The sequence below is a fragment of the Mixophyes fleayi genome, chromosome 2 (assembly GCF_038048845.1).
Source record: "Mixophyes fleayi isolate aMixFle1 chromosome 2, aMixFle1.hap1, whole genome shotgun sequence".
Taxonomy (NCBI): Eukaryota; Metazoa; Chordata; class Amphibia; order Anura; family Limnodynastidae; genus Mixophyes; species Mixophyes fleayi.
In genome coordinates, this window is record NC_134403.1 from 78,006,506 (window position 1) to 78,032,356 (window position 25,851).

Here is a 25,851-nt window from a genome sequence, read left to right on the forward strand (position 1 = left end):
TTTTCCAGGAGAAAACTTTTTTTGCCTTGCTTTCCTTAATGATTCAGGCCCAAAGGGCCTATTTCCTCCTTTGTGACCTCCAATGGACATGTTAGCACTAAAACAAACGTGTAAAAACTTAAAAATGTAGACTTGTGACACTTGAATTGATGCCCCATTACAGTCACACCTAAGTAAGACATGAAGTGGCTCCAATGAGCTGTATTAGGAGACAAAACTCTGTAGTCATGTTCTAGTGTGTGCACCACAGCGGACAAAAAGTACATATGAAATAATAATAATAATAATAATAATAATAAGTGCATATAAAAAATGGCCTGTACCTTTCTAGTGTTTGGTTTGCAAATGATCCTATAATGATGTGTTTTCAAAGTTTTTTGCTATTTTGACTTATCAAAGAATGTTTGTTATATCACCACTGAAATTGATTTAACATTTTTTATGAATAGAGCATTGGAAAATACTGCAACTAATTATCAATTTGGCAGTCTTTATTTTTTGTATATACATATATTTTATGAAGGTTGATGTTAAATATAGTGGGTCTCATTTAGAAGTCCCTTACACCAGGACTACAAGGGTGTACTCAGGTTATTACAGCCTAATTAGGCATGAATACATCCACGGATATATGCCTTCTAGGAGGTGTGCATCTTGCAGATACTGAGGGCTGGTGAGATGATATGCAAATGATGATGATGACTATCAGCAACACTGTCTAGCTGCTTCTTATTGACTGATTACATATTGACTTCTATGTCGTGTATAAATAGTAATGTGACATTTGCTACTAATATCATCAAACAACGCTATAGTGGAGCATAACAATAAACACCTGACACAAATACTACTGTTACTGAGCTGGACGCATCTTGAGTACTCTTTTTTTTTTGCCTGTGTTTTTTCCAACACATTTTTACAAATGCGTCCAACTCTAAATGAGACCCAGTATATTTTATTTGTACAGTAGCATTTTTTCCAGGAAAATCATGGGAAGCACGGATTTGAATTTCTTGTATATTTTGGCATATTTCATACATATAAATTAAATTGCATGATTAGTCAACTCCACTGCTTTAATGAATGAAATCCATACTGCAAAGCTATGAGGTGAGGTGTTAAATATAGTAAACTAAAACTGACTGTGAATGGATATGTGTCAAAACCGGTCATCTACATGAGTTGCATATTGCTTCAGACATAACCAGTTCTGCTAAGAAACCACTTCAAGAACATCTCCTTTTCACAAATGCATTGCAACAGAAAGAGAATTCCCTGCTAAGTGAGGCAGCCTAAGAAACACACCTTATTTTCTTGGTGTTGAATGCATTATTGTGTATTGTAGAATACAGGTAGTAATATTTAGGTGAGTTGTAGCACAAGGAATCTATTTTCTCTTATGAGACCTCCCATATACATATTATAATTAGATAAATTTAGGTTTCGGTAACACATAAACTTACAGTACTCATACTATTGTGTGTGTGTGATGCATTCTGCCAGTTGATAATATTTCAGGAAGCCAGGGATTTATAGTATGGATTTAACATTGAATGCAATGGAATAATGCCACCTACAAATTGTATACAGTGGTAGAAGAATTGCAGTATTGGCTAGTATCTAATCATTCCCATTTTATCCAGATGAGAACTTTGAATTCATCATTGTGTCTAGTACCGGTCAAACATGGCATTTCGAGACCTGCAGTTTTGAGGAAAGAGATTCTTGGGTACAAGCCATTGAAAGCCAGATCCTCGCAAGTCTGCAATGCTGTGAAAGCAGCAAAAACAAGGTATGTTGACACATAAAGGCAGTATTAATTTAATAATAATGTTAAGTTAATAAATAATGTTATTATTTATATAGTCTTCCAATAAGCACTTTACATATTTTGCAGAATTTGAGGCAGCCATCTTGGGTTTGCTCAGTTGCTGTCCTATGTAATCATTCACTTCAGTCCCTCCCCATTGAAGCTCACTGTCTAATTTCCTGGCACACACACACACGCACACGCACACATCCATTTTTTCCAGAAAATCCATATTGTAGTAATACACTAATAAATGCTTGGAATGTACTTATTATCTAGAGTGGATGAAAGTGCATATTTATAACTAATATATTCTATTTACACCATTGGCCTTTCTGGCACAGTCATTTTGTGGTTCACATCCTACCTCGCCAGTCACTCCTTCTCTGTTTCTACGTCTGGTTCCTCCTCCTCGCCATCCATCCTTCCTGCAGGAGTTCCACAGAGTTTTGTCCTTGGCCCTCTGCTCTTTTCTCTGTACACCTGCTCCCTGGGTGAAATCATCAGTTTCTTTGGCCTCCAGTACATCCTCTATGCTAATAACACTCAGCTCTACTTATCATCTCCTTATCTCTCTCCTTCCCTCTTCTCTCGGGTGTCCGGTTGTCTCTTTGCCATCTCCTACTGGATGTCCTTACACTTTTTCAAGCTTAACATGGTAAAAACTGAACTCATTGTCTTCCCCACATGAAGAGTCTCCTCCGTTAATGTCCTCTCTATCCCTGTTGACAACACCATTATCTCCTCTGTTCCCCAACTCTGCTGCCTAGGTGTCTTGACTCTTTTCTCTCCTTCTCCCCTCACATTCAATCTTGTTCCCAATGCTGTTGCTTAGAAGTGCCGCAATAGAACCTGTGTCAGACCCTTCCTCTCCCATGATGCCACCAAAACTCTTATTCAGTTACTGATCATTTCTCTTCTCGACTACTGCAACCTTCTCCTTACTTTCCTTTCCCACTCCCATCTCACTACTCTTCGATCTAAACGTAATGCTGCAGCTAGACTTATTTTCCTCTCTTGCCGCTCCACATCTGCCTCTCCTCTCTGCCAAGCCTTACACTGCCTCCCCTTCCCATACACAATACTTTCAAACTCCTCACCTTAATGTACAAGGCCATTTCTTCTCCCACTGCTCCCTACATCTCTAACCTCATATCCATACATATTCCATCCCACCCTCTCAGATCAGCCAATGACTGTTGCCTTTTCTCCCCTCTTTTAACAACATCTCACTTCCTTATCCAATATCTGTCCCCACCACTGGAATGATCTCCATCATTCTATCAGATTTTCCCTTAGCCTGTATCACTTCAAATGGTGATTGAAAACCAACCTGTTTAGAAAAGCCTACTAGTCCTCCACCTAACCATGTTACTATGTAGTATACCTCACCCTCTGTCATTCTCCATCTCTCCCTCTCTTGCTTCTTGCCCTCAGATCCCCTTACATTAGCTCACCCCATGTGTCAACAGTTTGTCTGTCACTTTCCCTTTAGATTGTAAGCTATAGTGACCAGGGCCCTCTTCCCTCCTGTTGCCATTACCTATAACTTTTTTTTCCAGGCTATCAGTAGCTGTACTGTGAGTTGTACTTTACCATGTACTGTCTTGTTGTTTGCTGTCTGTACAGTGCTGCGGACTTCATGTGGCACCCTATAAAGATTAATAATAATAATAATAATAATAATATGTATTTTATTTCAGGCTCGCATGGACAGCCAAAGTGAAGCTGTAGCCATCCAAGCTATCCGAAATGCTAGAGGGAATAATTTCTGTGTAGACTGTGGTGCGCCAAGTAAGTGTCCAATTCTTTACTGTTAAAATACACCTATCTTCTACACAAAGTGGATGCAACTATTTTGTGGGCTGATCCAATATTTATGTAAATACACTATCAGTTCATTAGAGATCAGTGACATAAATGAGACACTTCTGACCAATTTTCATGAGACACTGATTCCTACACTAAATCCTCATAAATATATGTTCAACCCACAAAATGACCACTTTCACCATGTATAGGTAACAGGTGCACTCTTAAAGCAAGGCAACAATGTATATGTCTGTCTGTTATATTGAATTTTCAAAGTACAAACTATTAGGAACAAAAGTCATTGGCACTATTAAGTCAGGTCCAACTTAATGATACAGAGAGATAAAAATGTCTATTATTCCATTTTACGCAGCTGTAATGAATACATCCTGAGTATTTGTTTGCCATTCTAACAATGGTAATGTATGGTCAGACTTGTATAATATTAACTGTGGATCTGGGCCTTCCGGGTTGTGGTACAATGATGAACATTTCACTGTGTAATGCAGATAGATCTAGCATATTGTGTACTGTTTTCAATTTTAAACTGTATACTGTTGATGCCTCTCTTCATTACACAAACCCTTTGACCTCTTAAGCGCATAAAATAAAGACACTGACTCCAATTTTAGTTTTGGCCAAAAGGTCACAGTTTATTAGAACAAAGTATGGTAGTGGAGAAAGCCTTTGCGAGTCAGCTAACAACTAATAACCGAACCAAACAGTGTAGGTCATCCGGCACTTACTACTGGTCCTAGGATATGCTCCTTTACGATTGGCTGGTGCTAAATCTGGCATCAGTGACTGCACACCTTCTGGACTCACAATGATGGGCCCACACAAAGCAGGTCAAGGGATCACCCACATAAAGGGACCAAGAGCCACATTACTTTGAAAGGGGCAGTGACCTGCAGGCCAATCAGCGATAGCACTGTATGTAGTAGTTGTTGACTGCAAAAGCATTCCTGTCCACTGTGCCTCATCTGTGAAGAGAGATAAAAAGGTTATTAATATTATTGACTATCACATCCCCACAGTGAAAGAACACAGAGGTAGCCTGAGGGAGGGAGGGAGGGAGGGAATTTGTGCAGCAAAAAGAGGCCCAGCAGCCACTGAGGAAAAAATATATAAGGCTAACCGTAGGCTCTCCCCCTGGATACTATTGGCTGGAGTGTGCAATGGAACTTAATTGACTCTGGCGCAAACAAATGAGTTCAAGTGCATTTGGCTTATGGCCCCACTTGTCAAAATTGAGTGCAGTACTTAATTAGAGGACACAGCATTGACAGCCAAGGGAGTTACTGGGGATCTCCAATAGGCCACACATTTTGCGGAGCCACCCTTGAATTATAACTGTAACAATCACTTACATACTGTGTTTTTAAGCCATTTTATGGAAGCCAATGCTTATTAGAATGCAATCTCAATTCAGTAGGAACCTAATGCCAAGGCAACAATGTGTGTTATACAGTCGTTTCACAATAAACATCACTGAGACACTTTACTTCAGTTAAAATCGTACACAGTGGTCTTCATTGTGTGTTGATGCACATTAAAGGCATCTTCCAACCAATACTAAATATTCTGTTATGGTAGAATTAAGTGAAATTACAGTAAATACTCTCTAACTTCCTTCACTGTATCCATTTCATTTACTCACTTTTTTCTTTGAAGAATGTCCTGAAACAATGCAAAGTTAGGAGGTTGAAGATAGTGAAACATCATTTTTAAATAACGAAACTAATATACATGGCACTATAAATGTTTGTTCCTACTAGATCCCACCTGGGCTAGCTTGAATCTTGGTGCCCTAATCTGCATTGAATGCTCAGGAATTCACCGGAACCTTGGAACACATTTGTCCCGTGTCCGTTCCCTAGATCTGGATGACTGGCCCCTTGAGCTGACACTAGTCTTAACTTCTATCGGCAATGAAATAGCCAACAGCATCTGGGAAATGACAACTCAAGGACGGACTAAACCAAACCACGACGCTTCCAGGTAGTTTTGCTTATTCTGCCAATACATTGATGATTTTTTTTATCTAGCTAAATCAAATTAAGATTTCTCACATAAAATCTACCATGTCATAAAACTGTTTTGATAAAGTTTGTGGACCGAGGGAGCTGCTTCATTACTGTCTATATAGTTTATACGTTTGTGTTTTTAAATCCATCTTTCTCTTATAACTCTAAAAAGATACAAAGCATACACCCCAGACTGATGCTGTTAACAATAGAACAATAGTGCAACAATCAGACACATATAGTTTTGGAGGGAGCCCGATTCTGCTGCATGTCTAAAACAAATGGGCTATACAAGACAGCTCCATTGAGGGATCAAGCTCAGTCAAATGGCTGCAAATTACAGTGTTCTGATTATACAGTAGATTTTGTCTCCAGATGGGATCTATTTGCTGGTACATAACTGCACCACTAGTAATGGCTGAATCGGTGGGACCTAGACTATGTTCAATATTATAACCTGCCACTAAACATAGGCTTTGGAACAACAAAACTAACCTTGGCATTCATGACTTGGGTGTGAAGGGGTTAATCAAAACAAAACCACTGTCTAAAAATGATTCAATTCCCACCCAAATTATATCTCACACCCAAAGTGCAACCAATAAGTTGTAGTTAATACCTGACACTCTTAGGAAATCTTAAGTTACTCCCGGACTTTTTGCAAACTGCAATCACAGCCTAATTGATTCCCTGCATAAATAACCAAGCTTATCTATCATGAGAGTTCTTTAAGAACTCAAACACAGGCAATTATTAAATGGAGTTTAATATGACACAAAATAACAATTTAATGGATAAAAATGGTGATAACAAATTGACATTCAGAAATATAAATGTAAAATGGTTAATTTAAAAAAAAAAACCAGAAAAAACCACAAACACTGAAATGCCATGCCTAAAAACATTAATAGTGATAGTGACTGAGAGTGGCATAACTCAGTGTACAGTTGAATGGTGATAAGGAAGAGTATATTTTTCAAGGACAATTCTGGCAGAGGAAGAGGAATTAGCTACACATATAGCCAGAGGTCCCAGATCTGGTGGAATTTATCTTCTTTATCATGCAGATGATGAGTAATCTTCTCCATGCAAGAAATAAATTAGATGTAGCTTATCCAGCTTTCATAATTTATTATTAGTCACCAGGCCGCAGCAAGCATATGAGAAGCCAGCTTTTAAAAAAGTACCTGAGTTGCAAAAATTTAAATAAATTCAGGTTGAGGTCAGAATGTTTGAAGCAAAGGTGTTTTTCCTGCAAGCTGGGTGACACAAAGCAGCCCTCTGAAGCGTACATCAACATGCATTACTCCTTTGTTTCCTTACACACAGTGGTTTGCTGCAAACAATGTTATAGAAACCCATTCATCTCTTTGTGAAATCTTGATCACATTGATTAATTATTTTCCTAATTACCCTGATTAGGCCATAATCATGACAAGCATGGAAAGTACTACTGGAACACATTTAGGCCATACTTGCCTACTCTCACAGAATTTCTGGGAGGTTCCCAAATTTCGGGGAGTCTTCCCAGACTCCCGGAAGAGTAGGCATTCTCCCTGACTGTAATGGAGGTGGAGCTTAATGGCACAATTTTGGATCATTAAGACCCACGCCCTGCAATTAAATGATTTTTGGCATTTCCTAGCAGGGGGCAGGGCTATGGTGTCCCCTGTCACATGACCTCTCCTCAGGATTTCCCGGAGGAGAAGTTTGAAAACTTGGCAAGTATGATTTAGGCCACACTATTATACACTAATAGAAATTATATAGCATAGAGAGGCATTTTATTTATTTTCAAATATTGAAAATATGAATAGAATATTTAAATAATTAGATACATTAAGTTGAAATAAATGGTTTGAATCAAATGTTTACTAATAATAATAATAATAATAACAGCAAACATTTATATATAATATATTGCAAGGAACTAACAGCTTAAGGCTACATACCCACTGTCATTTGAATTACCTTTTTACTTGCTGTGAAAACCGCGCGGTGCAATTTATGGACTCGTGTGATTAAAGCATAGAGACACTTGCGATCCATCATCTCTCGCTGCATTCTCTGAACTGTCATTGTCTCACTGCCTTACAGTTTTATTGTCATTTGTTGTTCCTATGCGATTAGTTAACATGTTTTTGTATGCTGTACGTATTTATGTTAATTGTTATATAAATTAGATAAGTTATTCTTAATTGTCGGTAGGTGGAGGGTAAAATCAGGGATAAGAGAAAACAAGATGTCTGGGTTAAATAATTAGCATATGCAGATATAATACTATAAAACGTTTCATGTTCATCCAACATGGTCCTTGTTATATTAGTACCCTGGATTAGACTCCTAGGCACATTCGCCACAGGGAGCCAACCAGAGCCGTAACCTAGAATTTTAGCGCCTGGGGCGAGAAAGACAAATGCCGCCCCCCTAGCCCTCAATTTTAACTAAATTAACCTAAAATATTCCTAAATTGCGCCCTCCTTCAGCATTGCGCCCTGGGCGGCCGCCCCTGTCGCACAGCCCTAGTTACGGCCCTGGAGCCAACACTCCGAACCACCTTGCGGGAGGGCACTCAGGGTTAAGTCATTTTCCCACCTATCATAACCTAGCTACCATCACTAGTTTGCCTGCCATTAACTCCACCCCCGTGGAAATATTGAAGGTGATGTAACGTGATTTTTGACTGTATTGGGTGTGTTCGTAGATTGTGACTAGGAACTGTGCTTCCATCACATGTGTATGCTGTACTTGCATCTGTCTGGTGATTGTACATACGCACACCTGTATTGCCAATGTAAAAGGGTACTTTGGGGGAGGTGGTACCTAATTGTGTGGCAAGTGTGGTAATGACCATTTAATAACTAGTCTCATTGATTACCACTCATAAAGGGTAGTTTCCAATTTAAACCCAGCTCTATTTAAATTTCCGCTCAATTCACTCTGATTGATACATGCAGTGTAATACATAATGATAATCATGTCCAGAAATTGCCCACAAAGTCTCCTTTAAGATAATATGTATTCTTTTTAACAATAGGTATTTTCAATAACAGTCTTTACACATGTAATAACACAGAGTAGATATATATAACATCTAATACAATTCATTGCCTTCTTCAACTGTTATCAATGTAATGCCTTCACTTTGTGTCTATGGATGGGTGTTTGTGTTTATCCCAGATTTCTCAGATTTCATTGTGTGTGTGTATGTGTATGTGTGTGTGTGTGTGTGTGTGTCACATATTTAGCTACAATTCCTGTGTTATTTACATTATTTTAGAATTTCAATATATGATCACAGCGATATCCTAGTATCATAAATACAATACTTAGTAAAATTTTCCAATGCAAAGTCACTACTTCATTTATATTTATCATCCATATTCCTATACATCATATACACAGTCCCACATTTATACAGCCTGGTACTATGTTGGTCATCTTGAAAGCATGTTAACAAAGCACTTGGCCTAATTGCTGCCATCTTGTCTTGTCTGTATAGAAACTTGTTTTTCAAAACAAACCCACAGGTTATGCAATATTTAGCACAGTATTTATACAGTTGAATCCGAATTGCCTGTGCTGTCTCAATACAATTCCTATCAGATCACTCAAGGTATTTGGATTCAGTACACAGTATTTTCAATTCAATGCAAATGCAGCAATAATCTACAAAACAAGTACAGTATAACATGAACCATTTATGCACAGCCATCTACTGCACTTCAACCATACAGGTTTACTAGAATCCTAATAAATCATATGTGACAAGATGGACCTCCTATGACATCCTGGTTGTGTTGTTGGGAACAGAGTGGCCTTGCCTGGCCACCATCACCTTTCTTTATCCCGATTGCACCCCTCTAAATGCAATAGGAAAAACTTAGATTCCTTCGACGGCACCTAGAACTGCTTCCTTTTGGATAACTTTCGCTGTTATTGTACCCCCTTGCTGGGCATCTGAGTGGGTACACCTGACCTCTTCCTTTAGGGTTGCTATGGATGGTTCCCCCTATCCTCTCACAATCACCAGACAATCACCAGAGCTGCAGGGTAGCGTGCAGAGCATTGGTACAGACAGATAGCGGATTAGATTGGTCTAATTTGTAGGTCACAAGAATTGCAGCAGGTAAGTAGGCGTCAAAGCAGGATCTTGAAGCAGTGATGTGTTATTAGCTCAAGTAGTCCTTACAAGAACAGTTACACGTTAGTTAGAGGTACTAGCGATCCAGAAGTTATAGATGAAATGATACATTGATACATTACATAGAAAAACAGAGCTCTTTTTATACAAATTCTGACACACATCTTGGCAGGGAGTAACCCATCCTCCTGGTCCTCATTGGCACCAAAACATTTGAGATACTACTTCAGATTTTTAACAGCAGAATATGATATATTCTCTAAACTTGGATTTTAAATGCAATTTATAATTAATTTACACCGATCTGTGACTTAAACTTAGACCTAAACTACGCTGTTATGTTTTATATCTCTCTCAGGCACAAGATGGCAGTCTAACGACCTCCCTCCCATGCATTCAGGCTAAAAGGACTTGTTGGTCACTGAAGTTAAAAGGTCTAATTAAATTAATTAGCATGCAGTTAACCTGCCATTAGAAGTTACAAAACAAAAACAAATTTCCTCCCCTGGAATACTGTTCAGAAAGCAATACTTTTCCTATACAGAAAGCCAACACATTATAAAAAAAATTGCAATGATATACAGCGGTGCACTGCACTCCTAATTAAAAGAAATATCTATAGTAAGTTAGTTCTACGTGATCCAGCAACACCATATATTTCATCCCTACAAAGTAACAAACAATACAGTACAATGCTCACAAGTCCACAGCACACATAACAATATTTTCTCATGTAACAATCTCCATAGAAACTATTTACAACTCATATTACTAACACAACACATTTATCTATTGATAATGATGATTCTAGTTGTCTTATCCATGGTGGTTAGCGAGTGAATGTGTGTATGTCTGTATCCAGAGAGCTTCTCAAAGAAATCTCCAACAAAAGGAGATTCAGATTTATCTTAAGAGATGTTAATTAGAAAGACCTTTACGGGTGGAGAACTACCCAGGCAATGGCCGCTGTCATATTTCTAAACCAGAAGGTGTGACTAACAGAAATTACTGATGAAGGATTCTCTTTATCAGTCATCTCCCACCTCTCTTGCTAACTATCGCCCTATCTCACTACTCCCCTATGCCTCCAAATTACTCGAGCGGATTGTCTGCAGCCGCCTCGCCAGACACCTCTCTGACTATTCCCTCCTTGACCCTCTCCAATCTGGCTACCGTCCCCTCCACTCCACTGAAACTGCCCTGGCCAAGGTTACTAATGATCTCCTATCGGCCAAGTCCAAGGGTCACTTCTCCCTACTTATTCTCCTTGACCTCTCCGCAGCCTTTGACACCGTGGACCACCCCCTCCTGCTGCAAACCCTTCTGTCTCTTGGCCTCTCTGGTTCTGTCCTTGCCTGGTTCTCCTCATACCTTGCTAACCGCTCCTTCTCTGTATCCACATCTGGTTCTTCCTCCTCCCCCTACCCTCTCCCTGTAGGAGTCCCGCAGGGCTCTGTTCTCGGCCCTTTACTCTTCTCGCTCTATACTTCCTCACTTGGTGCTCTCATCTCCTCCTTTGGTCTTCAGTATCACCTGTATGCTGATGACATTCAACGCTACATCTCTTCTCCCGATCTTTCCTCCACCCTCCTCTCTCGGGTATCTGACTGCCTCTCCTCCATCTCCTCCTGGATGTCTGCGCGTTTTCTTAAAATCAATATCTCCAAAACGGAACTCATTGTCTTTCCTCCGCCCAGACTCCCATCCCATCACGACCTCTCTATTGTCGTAAACAACACCACCATCTCCTCTGTCACCCAACTCCGCTGCCTAGGCGTCACCCTTGACTCCTCTCTCTCTTTTGCCCCCCACATTCTTTCCCTTGCCCATTCCTGTCGCTTCCAACTACGCAACATCGCCTGCATCCGTCCCTTCCTCTCTCAGGATGCCACCAAAACCATCATCCACGCGCTCATCATCTCCCGCATGGATTATTGCAACCTTCTCCTCACTGGCCTCCCCCACTCCCATCTCTTCCCCCTCCGCTCTATACTCAACGTGGCTGCAAGACTCATCTTCCTCTCACGCCGCTCCTCCTCTGCCTCCCCTCTCTGCCTTGCCCTACACTGGCTTCCCTTCCCCTATAGAATCCTCTTCAAACTCCTCACCACCACATACAAGGCTCTCTCCCACTCTACTGCCCCCTACATCTCTAACCTCCTCTCCATACACACTCCTGCACGCTCCCTGCGCTCAGCCAATGATCGCCGCCTCTCCTCCTCTCATCACTTCTTCTTACTCCAGAATCCAAGACTTTTCCCGTGCAGCCCCCTTCACTGGAGCGACCTCCCTTGCTCCATCCGTCTCTCTCCTACTCTGTGCTGCTTCAAACGTGCACTCAAAACTCACCTCTTTCGCAAAGCCTACCAACCATCTACTTAACCACCTCACCTCCTCCACTCGCTCTCCCTTCTCTCTTCTGGCTCCCCTTGTGCCTGGTTCTGTCTACCCTCCTTTAGGATGTAAGCTCACATGAGCAGGGCCCTCTTCCCTCCTGTCTCCTCACCTGTTCTTCTGCTCCATGCTTATTGCAGCAGCCTGCCTGGAGTTTCTGAAGTATTGGTATTTTTGTTTATTGTTCTGTACTGTTTCGCCCTGTATAGTCTACTGTTTGTACTGTGTACGGCGCTGCGGAAATCTTGTGGCGCCTAACAAATAAATGATAATAATAATAATAATAATAATCTTCGGAATATACTGTGGTTTGGTTGCAATGATTTAGGTAATTTCAAAGTACCCACTAGGACATGCGGTCCTCACATTTGGTGACAGCTACAGTGGGATCACTAGTGCTGGACGAATGTATAAGAGATGCGGACCAGTTTCAGCAAGCAACTTTACGCAGATATCCACCACTGTTCCCTCTAAGCTGAGCAATCTGGAAAGGAAAGAGTTAAAAGGTCACTCTAGTAAGGGCTTCACCCGCATTCACAATCTGCAAGATGTTTCCTAGTAAGATACAGGTTTAACTCTATCATTTCCAGATTGCTCAGCTTAGAGGGAACACTGATACCCGTGGCCAGCAATGTCACTGAGGAATTGCACAGGGGAAATGTCTGGACTGGAACAGGAGTACAAAAATATGCGAAAAGGACACTTACAAGTCATTTGCAGAGGCAGAGAAATTGCGGTTGCGGAATGTGACATGAGTTGGTAGCCAAGTTGCTTCAACGGGAGTAGGAGCATACAACACAGATCAATTCGAGGAAGATATGGAGAATATGTCAGAGACAGCGAATGGGTCAAAGAATGCGTCTGGTATCAGTGCAAACCCAGAGCAATCATTTATGACCCAAGCTGAACAGATGTAGGCTATGTTTAAGGTTTTGGGACCCAACCCTAAAGACCATGAAAGGTCCTACATAATGGATTCAGTACTGCTTGTGCCGGTGGGTTGCCAGAGAGAACTCCAGAACCGATGAAGACTGTGAATAGTCAACCCCATTTGGGATGTGCCAACCTTTAATGAAAATACCATGGGCATTAACACACATCTACAAATTTTTGACAACCTGATGGTGGTCCATGGTATCAAAGAGGAAGACTGACCATGTTACTTGGGTACTAGCCTATGTGGGCGGGCACAAGAAGCATATCAGATGCACTCGATGGTTGGAAGGGAAACATATTTTCTCCATGGAAGATATTCATTTTGGAGCAACTGCTTTCAAAATTGGTTCCAGAAATAAGGGAATGAGTGACGGATAGAAAACCCATCACCCCTGAGCAAGCTGCGGATCTGTTCGATGAGTATTTGGTTAATAGGCCGCGATGGAGGCCTGCTGTGCCAAGAGAACTAACCCCACAATGACTTGAAAGACAAACGTTTTTGGGCCAAAGGGAAAATAGGTGGAACATAAGTTCAAATAATACCATTGATTTTTTGAGTGAATATAAGAGAGGAGCATCCTAAGAAGCCAATAACTATAGCTAAATTGTTGTATTTGTCTTTTCTTTCTTTTTTTTAAACAATAAATAGATATTAGTTTAGTTTAGTACATTTGTATGTCTTAAGAGTTTATGGTTATTGTTATGATCTTTATTTTTCTTCAGGGAAGAGAGGGAGTCATGGATAAGAGCAAAGTATGAGCAGAGGTTGTTTTTGGCTCCATTAAAAAGTCCAGGCATCCCCTTGGTGAAGCAACTCTTCAGAGCAGTTCAAGAAAAAGACCTCAGCAATGTCTTACTCCTCCTAGCCCACAGCAACAAGGAGCAGATCAATGGCATCACCGGAGACCGGGACAGACGCACAGCTCTTCACGTGGCCTGTGAGCTGCCACATGTGGTGATCACACAACTGCTTGTCTGGGTGAGGCATTATGTTACACTGCTGATTCAGAATTTCTTTTTCAGTTGCATTTTCTCCTAGGGCTTTTTCTTATTCATTAGCTGAAAGTTAACTTATTGTGTACTTTCATGTAGTTTAAAGGGATTGTCCACCGCCAAGCAGTTTTTGTTAACCAAAAATAATTGTGACAGTGATCCCTTGGAATTACTAGCAAACACTTAGCAAGTGCTGTATGTAGGAGGTGTAGCAGTTGGATATATTTTCAAAGAAGAGATGCTTTTCATTGTGTATAAATCACCTGAACAGTAACTATCCAATCAGGTGCCTTTGATACTGTGAAACATTGTTCCCTACATACAGGGCATGATACATGTTTTGTAGATAATGTTGAGGTCCCATTGTGGTGGTAGAGGAACACCGTTACTCCAGTGGTTTTCTGACCCCTAGCTCGGTGAGACAGGACAGCAGAAGCTGGCGGAGTATGGAGGTTAGGATCTATCTCCCTTAAAACCAGGGACGGGCTGGGCTGGGGGGCAGGGGGCATCGGCCCCCCGGGCCGCTCAGATTTTCCGCTTTTAAGGCCGGGGGGTAGGCCGGCCAGCCGCCCCCCGATGCAGTTTCTCCGGATTTTTTTCTGCGGCCGCATCTGATGACATCAGATGCGGCCGTGCCAGCGCACAGGCGGCATGACGCGGCCGCATCCCGTGTAATGAGATGCGGCCGCCTGTGTGCCCCCCTGCCTGCAGTATCCCAGCCCGTGCCAGCTTAAAACATAATTATATATTTGTTTTATCTTGCAGTAATCTTGTAAAGCATTTCAATTGAAACATGTTTTAGCACAGATGATCTATTATTTTTTAGTTTAATAAACACTATCCTTTAAAATATAATACAATATTCTTCCATAGTTTTTGTGCAATAAAAGATATAAACATAGAATGCCTTTATTGTAGGTATAACATATATTAAGACATTTTTTATACATACAAGTTTCATACACTATCATACAAAGTGTCATTGCTCAAACATTTTACATAACTTACTGAGTGCCAACAGAGCAAGCTTCTCATTGATAAAGTTAGCTGTATAGAAGTCATGATGTCTTAGATTCCCTTACTGTATTGTGTTTCTTTTACAGTACGGCATTGATGTAAAGACCAGGGACAGTAGTGGTCACACTGCACTCTTCTGCGCAAAGAAAGCTGGAAGTCAAGAGTGTGTGGACATCCTGCTTCAACATGGATGCCCCAACGAGCCCACAAGTTCTATGAGTACCCCTATCCTGAGAAGGAAAAGCAGCTGTTCCAGCATTATAAGAACTGATTCCAGGACTGCCCTTGTATAGCCAGCCCCATTATTTATGAGGAACGCTGGTGTCCAGTCAATGACTTTATTGCCAGTGGAAAGCTTGTGTAGTTGCTCTTCCGTGCTAATGTGTAATTTATCATACTGAAAGAAAAGGAAAAGCAAGAGTCTAAATGTATATACTGATGGTATACGTATATTTTGGAAGAAGCATTTGGATAACGTCTGTGATTTTAATGATATTCTCTCATTGTAATGTTTTCAGCTTTTTTTTCCCTTTGTTGCTGTGATCCAGCATTGTAGTATTTAATGCCTTAATTCTTTCGCTAGTGAAAGAACCATGATATCAAACAGTCCCTTTCTGTCAATGTTTACAGCAGGTAAATCCATCAAAACATATGTGCAATCCAACACTTTTTTTGCCACCAGATACAATGGCCATGCTTACATTTTTGTTTTTAGAAATGCTAACTTACTGCTAGCATTTAGAATGTAGGGATATGGGCAGCCAATGATAGAAAGCTGGGGACCTATAACTAAATACTTAACTAAACTAAAGATTTGCACATTTATAGATAAAAAGAAATCAAAAGAACATGTACTATGTGTAGTGAGTGAAGTCATACAGTAGGCTCAGATATAATGATATTGCATATATTGAGAGAAATGATTCTCTATTTCTAGAATGTTAATATTCTCTCTCTCTGAACTGGTCACTGTTACAGTAGAGGTCATTCTCTTGCCATGGGGAAATAATACATACCTACATGGGCTACACATGAAAATACCACAGGTTTCCAAAAGAAAAGGCCATCTTAATTTCCATATGCTTTCTAACTTGCGCACTTATCTTGTTACTCTTGAAAAAGTCAAGCTAGTGTATCGTTGTAGCCATTCTAAACAGCAAGTGAGATTTCTAGAGGGCAAGGAGCAAACTTAGGCATAGGGGTACATTTACTAAACTGTGGATTTGAAAAAGTGGAGATGTTGTCTATAGCAACCAATCAGATTCTAGTTATCATTTATTTAGTACATTCTACAAAATGATAGCTAGAATCTGATTGGTTGCTATAGACAACATATGCACTTTTTCAAACCTGCAGTTTAGTAAATATATCCCATAGGCTTTTAATATTTAAATCTGCCATGTTGTAGACTATTGGAAGTCCATGCTTTCTCCATCCTCTAGTCATACCTTCATACTGCACAATCCACTTTTCTTTTTTTATTAAAGGTGTGGCAACCATATTTTTCTTTTCCTTAATGCAAATACTTAAAGATAAAATATATAATATGCTTATATTTGGACTGTGTCCAATTTTCTCGGAAGATCTTACTACCAGCTTGATGATCACATATTTTAGTTGAGTGCCTTTCTTTTTGAATATTTAATAATGCCCTTATATTTTCTCAGGGGGCCCCTTGTCACTTGTATTGAGTAGAGTTAATCATCTCAAAATACAATTGCTTAGTGTCATGGCATCTTATAAAGAGGTGCAAAATGAGTAAGAGCAGGACTAACATGCTCTACACATTAGCATGAGTTGTGACATGCTCTACACATTAGCGTGAGTTGTGACATGCTCTACACACTAGAGTGAGTTGTGACATGCTCTACACATTAGCATGAGTTGTGACATGCTCTACACATTAGCGTGAGTTGTGACATACTCTACACATTAGCGTGAGTTGTGACATGCTCTACACATTAGCGTGAGTTGTGACATGCTCTACACATTAGCATGAGTTGTGACATGCTCTACACACTAGCGTGAGTTGTGACATGCTCTACACATTAGCATGAGTTGTGACATGCTCTACACACTATCGTGAGTTGTGACATGCTCTACACATTAGCATGAGTTGGGACATGCTGTACACATAAGCATGAGTTGGGACATGCTCTACACATTAGCGTGAGTTGTGACATGCTCTACACACTAGCGTGAGTTGTGACATGCTCTACACATTAGCGTGAGTTGGGACATGCTCTACACATTAGTGTGAGTTGGGACATGCTCTACACACTAGCGTGAGTTGTGACATGCTCTACACATTAGCGTGAGTTGTGACATGCTCTACACATTAGCGTGAGTTGGGACATGCTCTACACACTAGCGTGAGTTGTGACATGCTCTACACATTAGCGTGAGTTGTGACATGCTCTACACATTAGCGTGAGTTGGGACATGCTCTACACACTAGCGTGAGTTGTGACATGCTCTACACATTAGCGTGAGTTGTGACATGCTCTACACATTAGCGTGAGTTGGGACATGCTCTACACACTAGCGTGAGTTGTGACATGCTCTACACATTAGCGTGAGTTGTGACATGCTCTACACATTAGCGTGAGTTGTGACATGCTCTACACACTAGCGTGAGTTGTGACATGCTCTACACACTAGCGTGAGTTGTGACATGCTCTACACATTAGCGTGAGTTGGGACATGCTCTACACACTAGCGTGAGTTGTGACATGCTCTACACATTAGCATGAGTTGTGACATGCTCTACACACTAGCGTGAGTTGTGACATGCTCTACACACTAGCGTGAGTTGTGACATGCTCTACACATTAGCGTGAGTTGTGACATGCTCTACACACTAGCGTGAGTTGTGACATGCTCTACACATTAGTGTGAGTTGTGACATGCTCTACACATTAGCGTGAGTTGTGCTGCGCTGGCAACCTTATTTATTGCAGAACTGATTGGACAACAATGCAGTGAGGTAGACCCTTTTGCTTGTATTAAATAGCAGAAGGTTCAGAAATTCAGTGTATGTGGACAGGTTTGAATAACAATGCATTAACATACTATGGGTTCTATTTATTAAAGTGTGATCGGCCATTAAAAAGGATAAAACAGCAGTTTTCTCTGTAAAATGGCCATCACACAATTTATGAAGGGTTTATGGCAGGAGAAATCCAAGATTTCTCCTGCCACAACCCATTTAACGTTTCTTAATGCATTTCCCATGTGTTAATATGGGGACTTTGAAGTTCTGTAATTCATTAAGCTTTAAAATGCTTTTCTTTTGACAGCAAGGTAACCCCATCTCACAGTGGTCTTACCTGACATTTTCTATGGGATCCAGCTGAAGCCTCTCCGGCTTTGCTGGATCCCTCATGATTCATTATGCATCACTGTGATTTGCAGCAATGCATAATGATTCTCACTACACTGTTTTAATAAATAGACCCGTGTGTACCTTATCAAGTCATCAGTATACCATCCCATTGGACAGTATAGTATTCTCTTGATGTCGAGCTATTTAGAGAGAACTAACATATAATTATATGTGACATTGGAACTGTGTTACATGCTATTGTACCGAATGTCATCAAAAGAAAAACATCACATTGTTAAGTAGTATACCATACAGGCAGTTTTTACACTTTACGTTAAAGTGTTTGTACATTACACACATTATATTGCCATGACATACAGTATGACAACGTGAAGAATTTTTCATTTTATTTCAATTTGCGTTCCAGTGATCTTATCACAGAGCTGAGGTCCTAGATAAAGTGCTAGTTAAATGGAAGAGAGCTGAAGTAGTAGCAAACAGTTGGTGACCGTATTATCAATATCTTTGCATATATGTAGTTTGTGTATATATCTAGATAAAATAATATTTGTATGTTACATGTATATAATGTGACTTTTAGATGCTGGCTTATTTCTGAAAACGTATACGGGATGTCGGTGAGCACTAATGTATTAAGGGCCAGTGCTACCTACCGGTTTTGCCCCCAGCTCTCTTAAGGTAGTTGTGTTCTATTTGCCCTGTTTTAACTCCAGATTTACACGATATTTGCACATATTCCCTCACTGTACATGTACCAGCTCAATCAATCAAAAGATCCTATCAGCCAATGTCCTCTAGGTTGTCTTAGAAAAGCTTCTGTATTGAATTCTTGCAACAAGATGCTATCACATATCTGAGCATATTGTACAAATATCTCCATCTACAAAGGAACCCAAAGTACTATATCCCTTTATAGACCTTCCAGATCTTTGCAAACATTATGAATTAAAATAATCACAAGTCAAAAATTATTTCTTATTTACACCACTTTCAAGAGGACTTGTCAGGCTTGAGTGTACTTAATAGATTCATTTTTGTGTAAAATTAAATTTATCTATATTGTTTCTGGAATTTAGAAATCATTAATTCCTTATAGTCATGCTTCCTTAGTTATTTTAGTATATATAAAGTGCCACTGTATCAAAAGTACTCTGTTACAATGAGAAAAGATTGATTAGTATTCAATGACCATATATTTTTAAATCGACCCTCAAGCCTTCATAAGTCTGGGTGGTTTGCATTCGAATGTATGAAAAGAGTGATGTTGTTTTTTTATGCAAACAAGTTTCTATGTAAGATTTTTTGAGAATATATAGTTGTTACAAATAGCTGACACCCGGAATCAGAGTAGTGAAACTTGTTTTGCCGTGCACATGGTTAACGGTATCTTTTGTGATTTTCTGGGATAGCTGTTTAATTTATTGATTTATTAGAACTATAGGGCATTGGTTGGGTGTTTTAACATTTTGTGTGCAGTATGGCAGCTTAACAATGCAATCTTTACAAATATATATATATATATATATATATATATATATATATATTGTTCTGTGTAAGGCAGTGGTAAGTGTTTGATAGATGAGGATGAAGAAAAAATGTAAGAACAACATTAATGAACTTTTTTAATCTACTGTTGAAATTTATGCGTGAAATAAGATCAGTAGTTATAGGGAGTTTTTCTTGTTTATCACAGCTTATATTTTGTGCTGCTTTGATATTTAGACAAAGTACATCCTGGTCTTTAGAACAACCTGTACAGGGTTGATCTATAATATATCCAGGGTTTATGCAAAAGATAAGTTTTATCCTGGTGTAAGGACGTTCTTAAGCTACCATTTGGCAAACCTAGGTTGGCTTAGGCCTCAATGGTTAAGGGTTGCCTGAATGAGTAAGATAGTGTAACTTATCCAGTGATTTTAATGCTCCCGTGGCGCTCCTACATGGAGTGGCGGTCTGACATGAATGAGAAGCAACCAGCAGCTGAGGCCTATTACATGTAAAGCTGCTGGTTGCTGCTCTTCCATGTCAGCATTGCGCTGGGAGTGTGGTATTTGGCTATGATGTCATAGACAAGCGCCACATTCACAGTCTGAAGAGATGTGGATGTTGCCTTCACCTGTCGCCTGCCAAAGTAAGAGGAAGCAGGGGGTGGAAGCACCACTTCTGGGGGAGGGGGGCACCATTTCTGGGGGAGGGGCACCACTTCTGGGGGAGGGGGGCATCACTTCTGGGGGAGGGGGCACCACTTCTGGGGGAGGGGGGCACCACTTCTGAAGGGAAGGGCACTTCCTAGGGCTCACATAGTGTTTACACTGGCCCTGGTCACCCAAGTGGGAGAATCCAATTTATTGATAAGGCTATAAAACAGAAAGCTGGTTTACACCTTAAACAGAAGCCTCCCTATGTTCATATTATACATGAACCCTTTCATTTTGTTGCCAAGTGTAGTAGAATAACATTGATACAAAGATAATTGTATCTATCTAGGTAAAAGGTTCTCAACCATTTTTGTCTGGGTTCCTAGAATATACTTATTGATTTAGTTTGCGATTCAAAGTACAGTTATAAAGCAATACTTTATTACTTTACTGTCTACAAATTAATTTTTTATTTCTTAAGAAATATAGCTATTAGGATTTAAGGCTGTTGTGCAAAATAATATTACAATCTGAGTTATAATTATTTTATTAGATGGAAACACACAATCGCTTTTCAAAGAGAAATCTTGGCAATCCACCCTCCACGGCACATTGAGCCATGTTTTATAACCCATAGCTAATGATCCACTCTTTGTCATTTGAAGACTGAATTCGAGAAGAGCAATACCAAGTAGCAAAAACAGGGGTATACAAGAAAACTGGGGTGTATGGAAATCAAACTTTGTTAAGCAGATAAAATATCTAAAAAGTATAAGAGGCCATCCTTAAAACACTTAACAATTCCTAAATACTGTGGCAAACAAGGAGTGTGTCAATGCCAATAAAATGGCACACGCTATGTCCAAGGTGCTGTGCCTTATTATCCTTCTGTACATTATTTGAGTTATTTATCACATTGTTACATAAAGATACTAATCATCAGCTTTACTACGTTGGCATTGTAGAACAGGTTGTGGATGATCTGTGTTTTATCAATAGTGACCACCATCCAAACATGAATTACCTGCCTTTGTATGCCGCCAAAATGTGATACAAATAATTAAAATTAAAAAAAAAGTTGAAAACGTAAAACAAAAAAAAAAAAAGCCTCTTATTGAAAATGTCAGCATTATTGTACTTTTATATAAGTTTGCTGTTCTGGCTTTTTAACTTTCCAGTTGTACCTGTGACACTTGTAGGAGCTGTGATTGTGACTGACTTCTTGAAATCCGTCCCTCTATGCTTTACATGTTAAATAGGAAACCAAACTGCCTATGGAAAAACCAGCACTGTTTGTTGACTCTTTCACTGGAAGAAAATGTTTACCCTCCAATCATTGAAGCTCATTAGAATATCTCCTCTATATAAATATATTCCCATTTTCGCATTAGTACGCAGAACAAGGCAATAATGCAGGCAGCACACATTCTCCAGAAAACATACTGGCCCACCCAATTCTGACCAGCCCCACCCCCTTCCTAAACATTTGTTTCACAACAGACTCCATTTTGCCATCCTAATGCCTGCGTCAGGTACATGACATCACAAAAAAAAAAAGGAATGACTTCTGCATTGTCCCTCTCACATTTTTTTGGCTCATATATAGCTCGCAGTGACTACCTGTTATAAAGCGTGTGTCACACAGAAACTCGTATGGTTTCCTTGCCCTAACATTATATGGTACTTATTTAATCTGATTATTTTTATTTTCAGCTGTATGGAATTTCATGTGAAAAATGATATTTCCAAATATAAATTTAAACTGTTAATAGCATGGGACATAAAAAAAATAAATCATTATTTACTAATGGGCTGTCTGAAGTTAGTATCAAGGTTCCTAAGGGACAACTATTGCGTATTATGTGTAACTAATATTCTCTCAAATGCTGTTTTCTTGCAGTAAAGAGTTTAACGTAAAGTGCTGGCTTGGCAGGAGACTGTCTCTCCCATCCCGAACCTTCATGAAGTGAACAGAAACAAGCAAAAATAAAAAAAATTGTGTCTGTGTTTTATTGCCAGGTTTATTTTGCAAATACAAGATGATGTAATATAAGATTTATAAAATAAAGTGTCAAACTGTATATTCTACTTTTTTAGAATGATTTATTTTCTTATCTGTCTGTTCTCATGAATGTGAAAAACAGCCAAGAGATTGGTTTCTCTAATGCAGAGCATCAGTCTGTGAATAAATAGGCTTTGACAATCATGTATTTGGAAAAGTAGACTAATTGAACTTCCAACTTCTCATGCACAAAGGTTTAAATGGAGCTGGTTAGATATATTTTCAATTAGAAATACTTCAGTGCATAGCCACAGATAATCTAGGGCACTTAAGACAGGGGTGAAGGCTGTGGTCTAAAATGAAGAGCACAGTGAGAGAGAGAGAGAGTTATTTACTAACCTATTTTGAAACACCTGGTTCTATTTGGTTCTGGGTAATCTAGATTAATAATGGTGCCCATTAATTATCAAAAATAATAATAGTACCCCTTTGATGATCTTAATGAATAATAGTTTCCCCTTGATAATCATAATTAGTAATAGTACCCCCTTGATGATCTTAATGAATAATACAGTAATGTCCACTTGATGATCATAATTAATAATAGTGCCCCCTTGATGATCATAAATAATAATAACTCCTTGATGATCATTATTAATAATAGTGCCCTTCTTGATGATCTTAATAATAGTGCCCCTTGACTAGTGTAATGAATAATATTGTCCCCTTGATGAGTGTAATTAATAATAATGACCCCCTTGATGATTGTAATTAATATTAGTGCCCCCCTGGATGACTGTAATTAATACTAGTGTCTTGCTGCAGTGTAAGATGCAGCTTGTAATAAAAATGTCTTCTATAAATTAGAGATGAGCAGTTTGGATTACGTGTAATACCCCTGCCTAATTTATTGCACCGCCAAACATCTGCAAGCCTTTGTATGAAAGCTATATCATTTGGTACATATACTGCAATACTTCTGCAATCAGTAATCAACTGTCATTGGTTTGTCACTACTCTTATTTTGATGCTCTTTCTCAGTAACTGTACCATGTCATGTAACACTTGACATGTTAACATGTTACTCATGTTAACGCAACTATGCTGCCTCATATTCACCATCAGACACACACCTAAACCTACCCTCAACCACCAGCTATGCCACATGTAATAATCTGGTATAATAATCTGGTATCTTTTACAAGTACTGTTATTGAACATGTCCATGTTTGTTTGAGAGTATCACAGTTTTAGTTTCAGGGATTTAATAACTTGTTGTTGTGAATAATTTTCTCACAGACACTAATGAGATCTCTATGAGAAAGGAATGTAAGTAATGTATGTATGCGCCCATGGACAATTTACTTTACAAAGCGTTGGATATTGTCCATGGCCACATACTGATATTACTCCCTTAACAGCAGCCATAACAGTGGCGCGGATGTAAGTGACATCATCAGGTCGCAGCGGATTCTTCAGTCATCGGGATTGGTTACAGTCACTTCCCACAGCAGTCGTCATCCTCGTCGAAAAGGAGCCCTTCGGAGTCATCATGTCAGGGTAATTGTTGTGGGATTAATCAGTGTACTTATAACGTACCCCACCCATGATTTACACATAGAAATTTGGAACTTGCAAATCTGCAAAAGGATGAGGGGGATAATTGTAGACCTGAAAATTAACGTGTTGTACTTAAACAACATAATGAGAAGGATGATGAAAATAGTGTTGAAGTAAGGCAGAATCTGCCGTTCCACCTCAAGCCTATTAGAATTCTGGTTGCCCCTATCATCAGACAGGGTCTTTCGGGAGGCAGATCTATCTAGCGAGAGCATGAGCACAGCGTTAAAATATCAGGCCATAATTAATTCACCTTGTCTAATTTTGGAAAGTAGTTAACCTAATTTTCTAAAGAATGTGGGTTGGTTTGTGTTACAAGCATAAACATTGGCTAGCATGCAGATTATTGAGTTTGCCAACAAGAGCCAAATATCTAGTTGAGGCATATGTCACCTGTCAAATATGCTGGTTAGGCTCCTGGGGGGGGTTTGTGCGGAGGTGGAGTTGACGCATTGGCATATAGCAAAAAAGCAGGGGGAAGTCTCTGCAGTGGGCCGAATGGGAAAAAGGGAAGGGGCAGTGATGTAACTAAGGTTAGGGAAAACACAAAACTGAAAACCAAAACAGTATAACATTTGTAAGGAGGGCAAACCAAACCTTATACTTTGCAAATTAAAATGTCACTGTAGTATTAAAGTAATTCTATCGTTTTCCAATAAGCATTGTCTAAGCGATTTGTGTTTCCAAGTCACAAAATAATTTAGCAGATGCAAAATTTAGCACTTCAATACATAATTATAATACAGTACAGCCAATACCAAATATATGCATACATACCGCCGCGTCCTTTGCTGCACTAAGCTGCGCTCCGCTGGTACCAGCTTACAGTACTTCACTCCAGAATACTGTGGTCAGAGATGACTGAAGCCAGTGCCAGCAAAGCTATATTATATACACTCAGTGTTACAGAGAAAACAATGCAGATGACGTGGCTTGCTTCTATAGGTCCAGGCTTCAGGAGGGTCCAGTGTAAACAGGTCATAGGCTAGTTCAAACAACCCCCTCCAAGGGTGAGGGTCAACATTCCAGATGATTCTCCCGCCCAGAAACCAGTTTAGGCTAGTCTATTCACAATACACAGTCAGTAACAGTTTAAACATTTATTCCCTAACATAGCTTACTAGAGTATGCAATGTGCGATCTCTTCGGCGAATGAACCGGACAACTGCTGATGAATAGGGGATAAAAATGATACTAAACATGACATGTTTCCTGTAACCTGAACCTTAAATATCACTAAAGTGTACATATAACCTTAAAATATATTTATAACTATAAACTAAATACCATCTGCTCATAAATCACTGGGGAATGGAACCATTATAATATGAAATATATAAATAACTAAATGTTAGAGTGCGAGTGTGTGCGTGTGTGTTATTTACCGCGTGATCGTGCCATGGCACGTGTTACGTGGCATACTGATCGCAATCGCACAGTAAAACAATATTAACCAAAATACTTTCGTTCATCCAATTATACGACTTCGACAGTAGTCAAACACTCAATCCAGTCAACATTAAAGAAAAAGTGCAATGTCTAATAAACAATACAATAAAGTAAACAAAATATTACACCTCAACAGGCACTACAAAATATCACCATAGATTAC

General features: G+C 39.5%; 1 protein-coding gene across 4 annotated transcripts in view; it reads left to right on the top strand.

Moving 5' to 3' along the window:
• Positions 1-16,634, top strand: part of AGAP2 (ArfGAP with GTPase domain, ankyrin repeat and PH domain 2) — a 258,019-nt gene extending 241,385 nt beyond the window's left edge. For all 4 annotated transcript variants that reach the window (XM_075199338.1, XM_075199339.1, XM_075199336.1 and 1 more), the window contains 5 exons: positions 1,644-1,792; positions 3,514-3,604; positions 5,401-5,623; positions 13,847-14,102; positions 15,220-16,634. In XM_075199338.1, coding sequence (XP_075055439.1) covers positions 1,644-1,792; positions 3,514-3,604; positions 5,401-5,623; positions 13,847-14,102; positions 15,220-15,426 — 926 coding nt within the window. In that variant the 3' untranslated portion in view covers positions 15,427-16,634. The remainder of the gene's footprint in view (positions 1-1,643; positions 1,793-3,513; positions 3,605-5,400; positions 5,624-13,846; positions 14,103-15,219) is intronic.
• Positions 16,635-25,851: the final 9,217 nt, after the last annotated feature.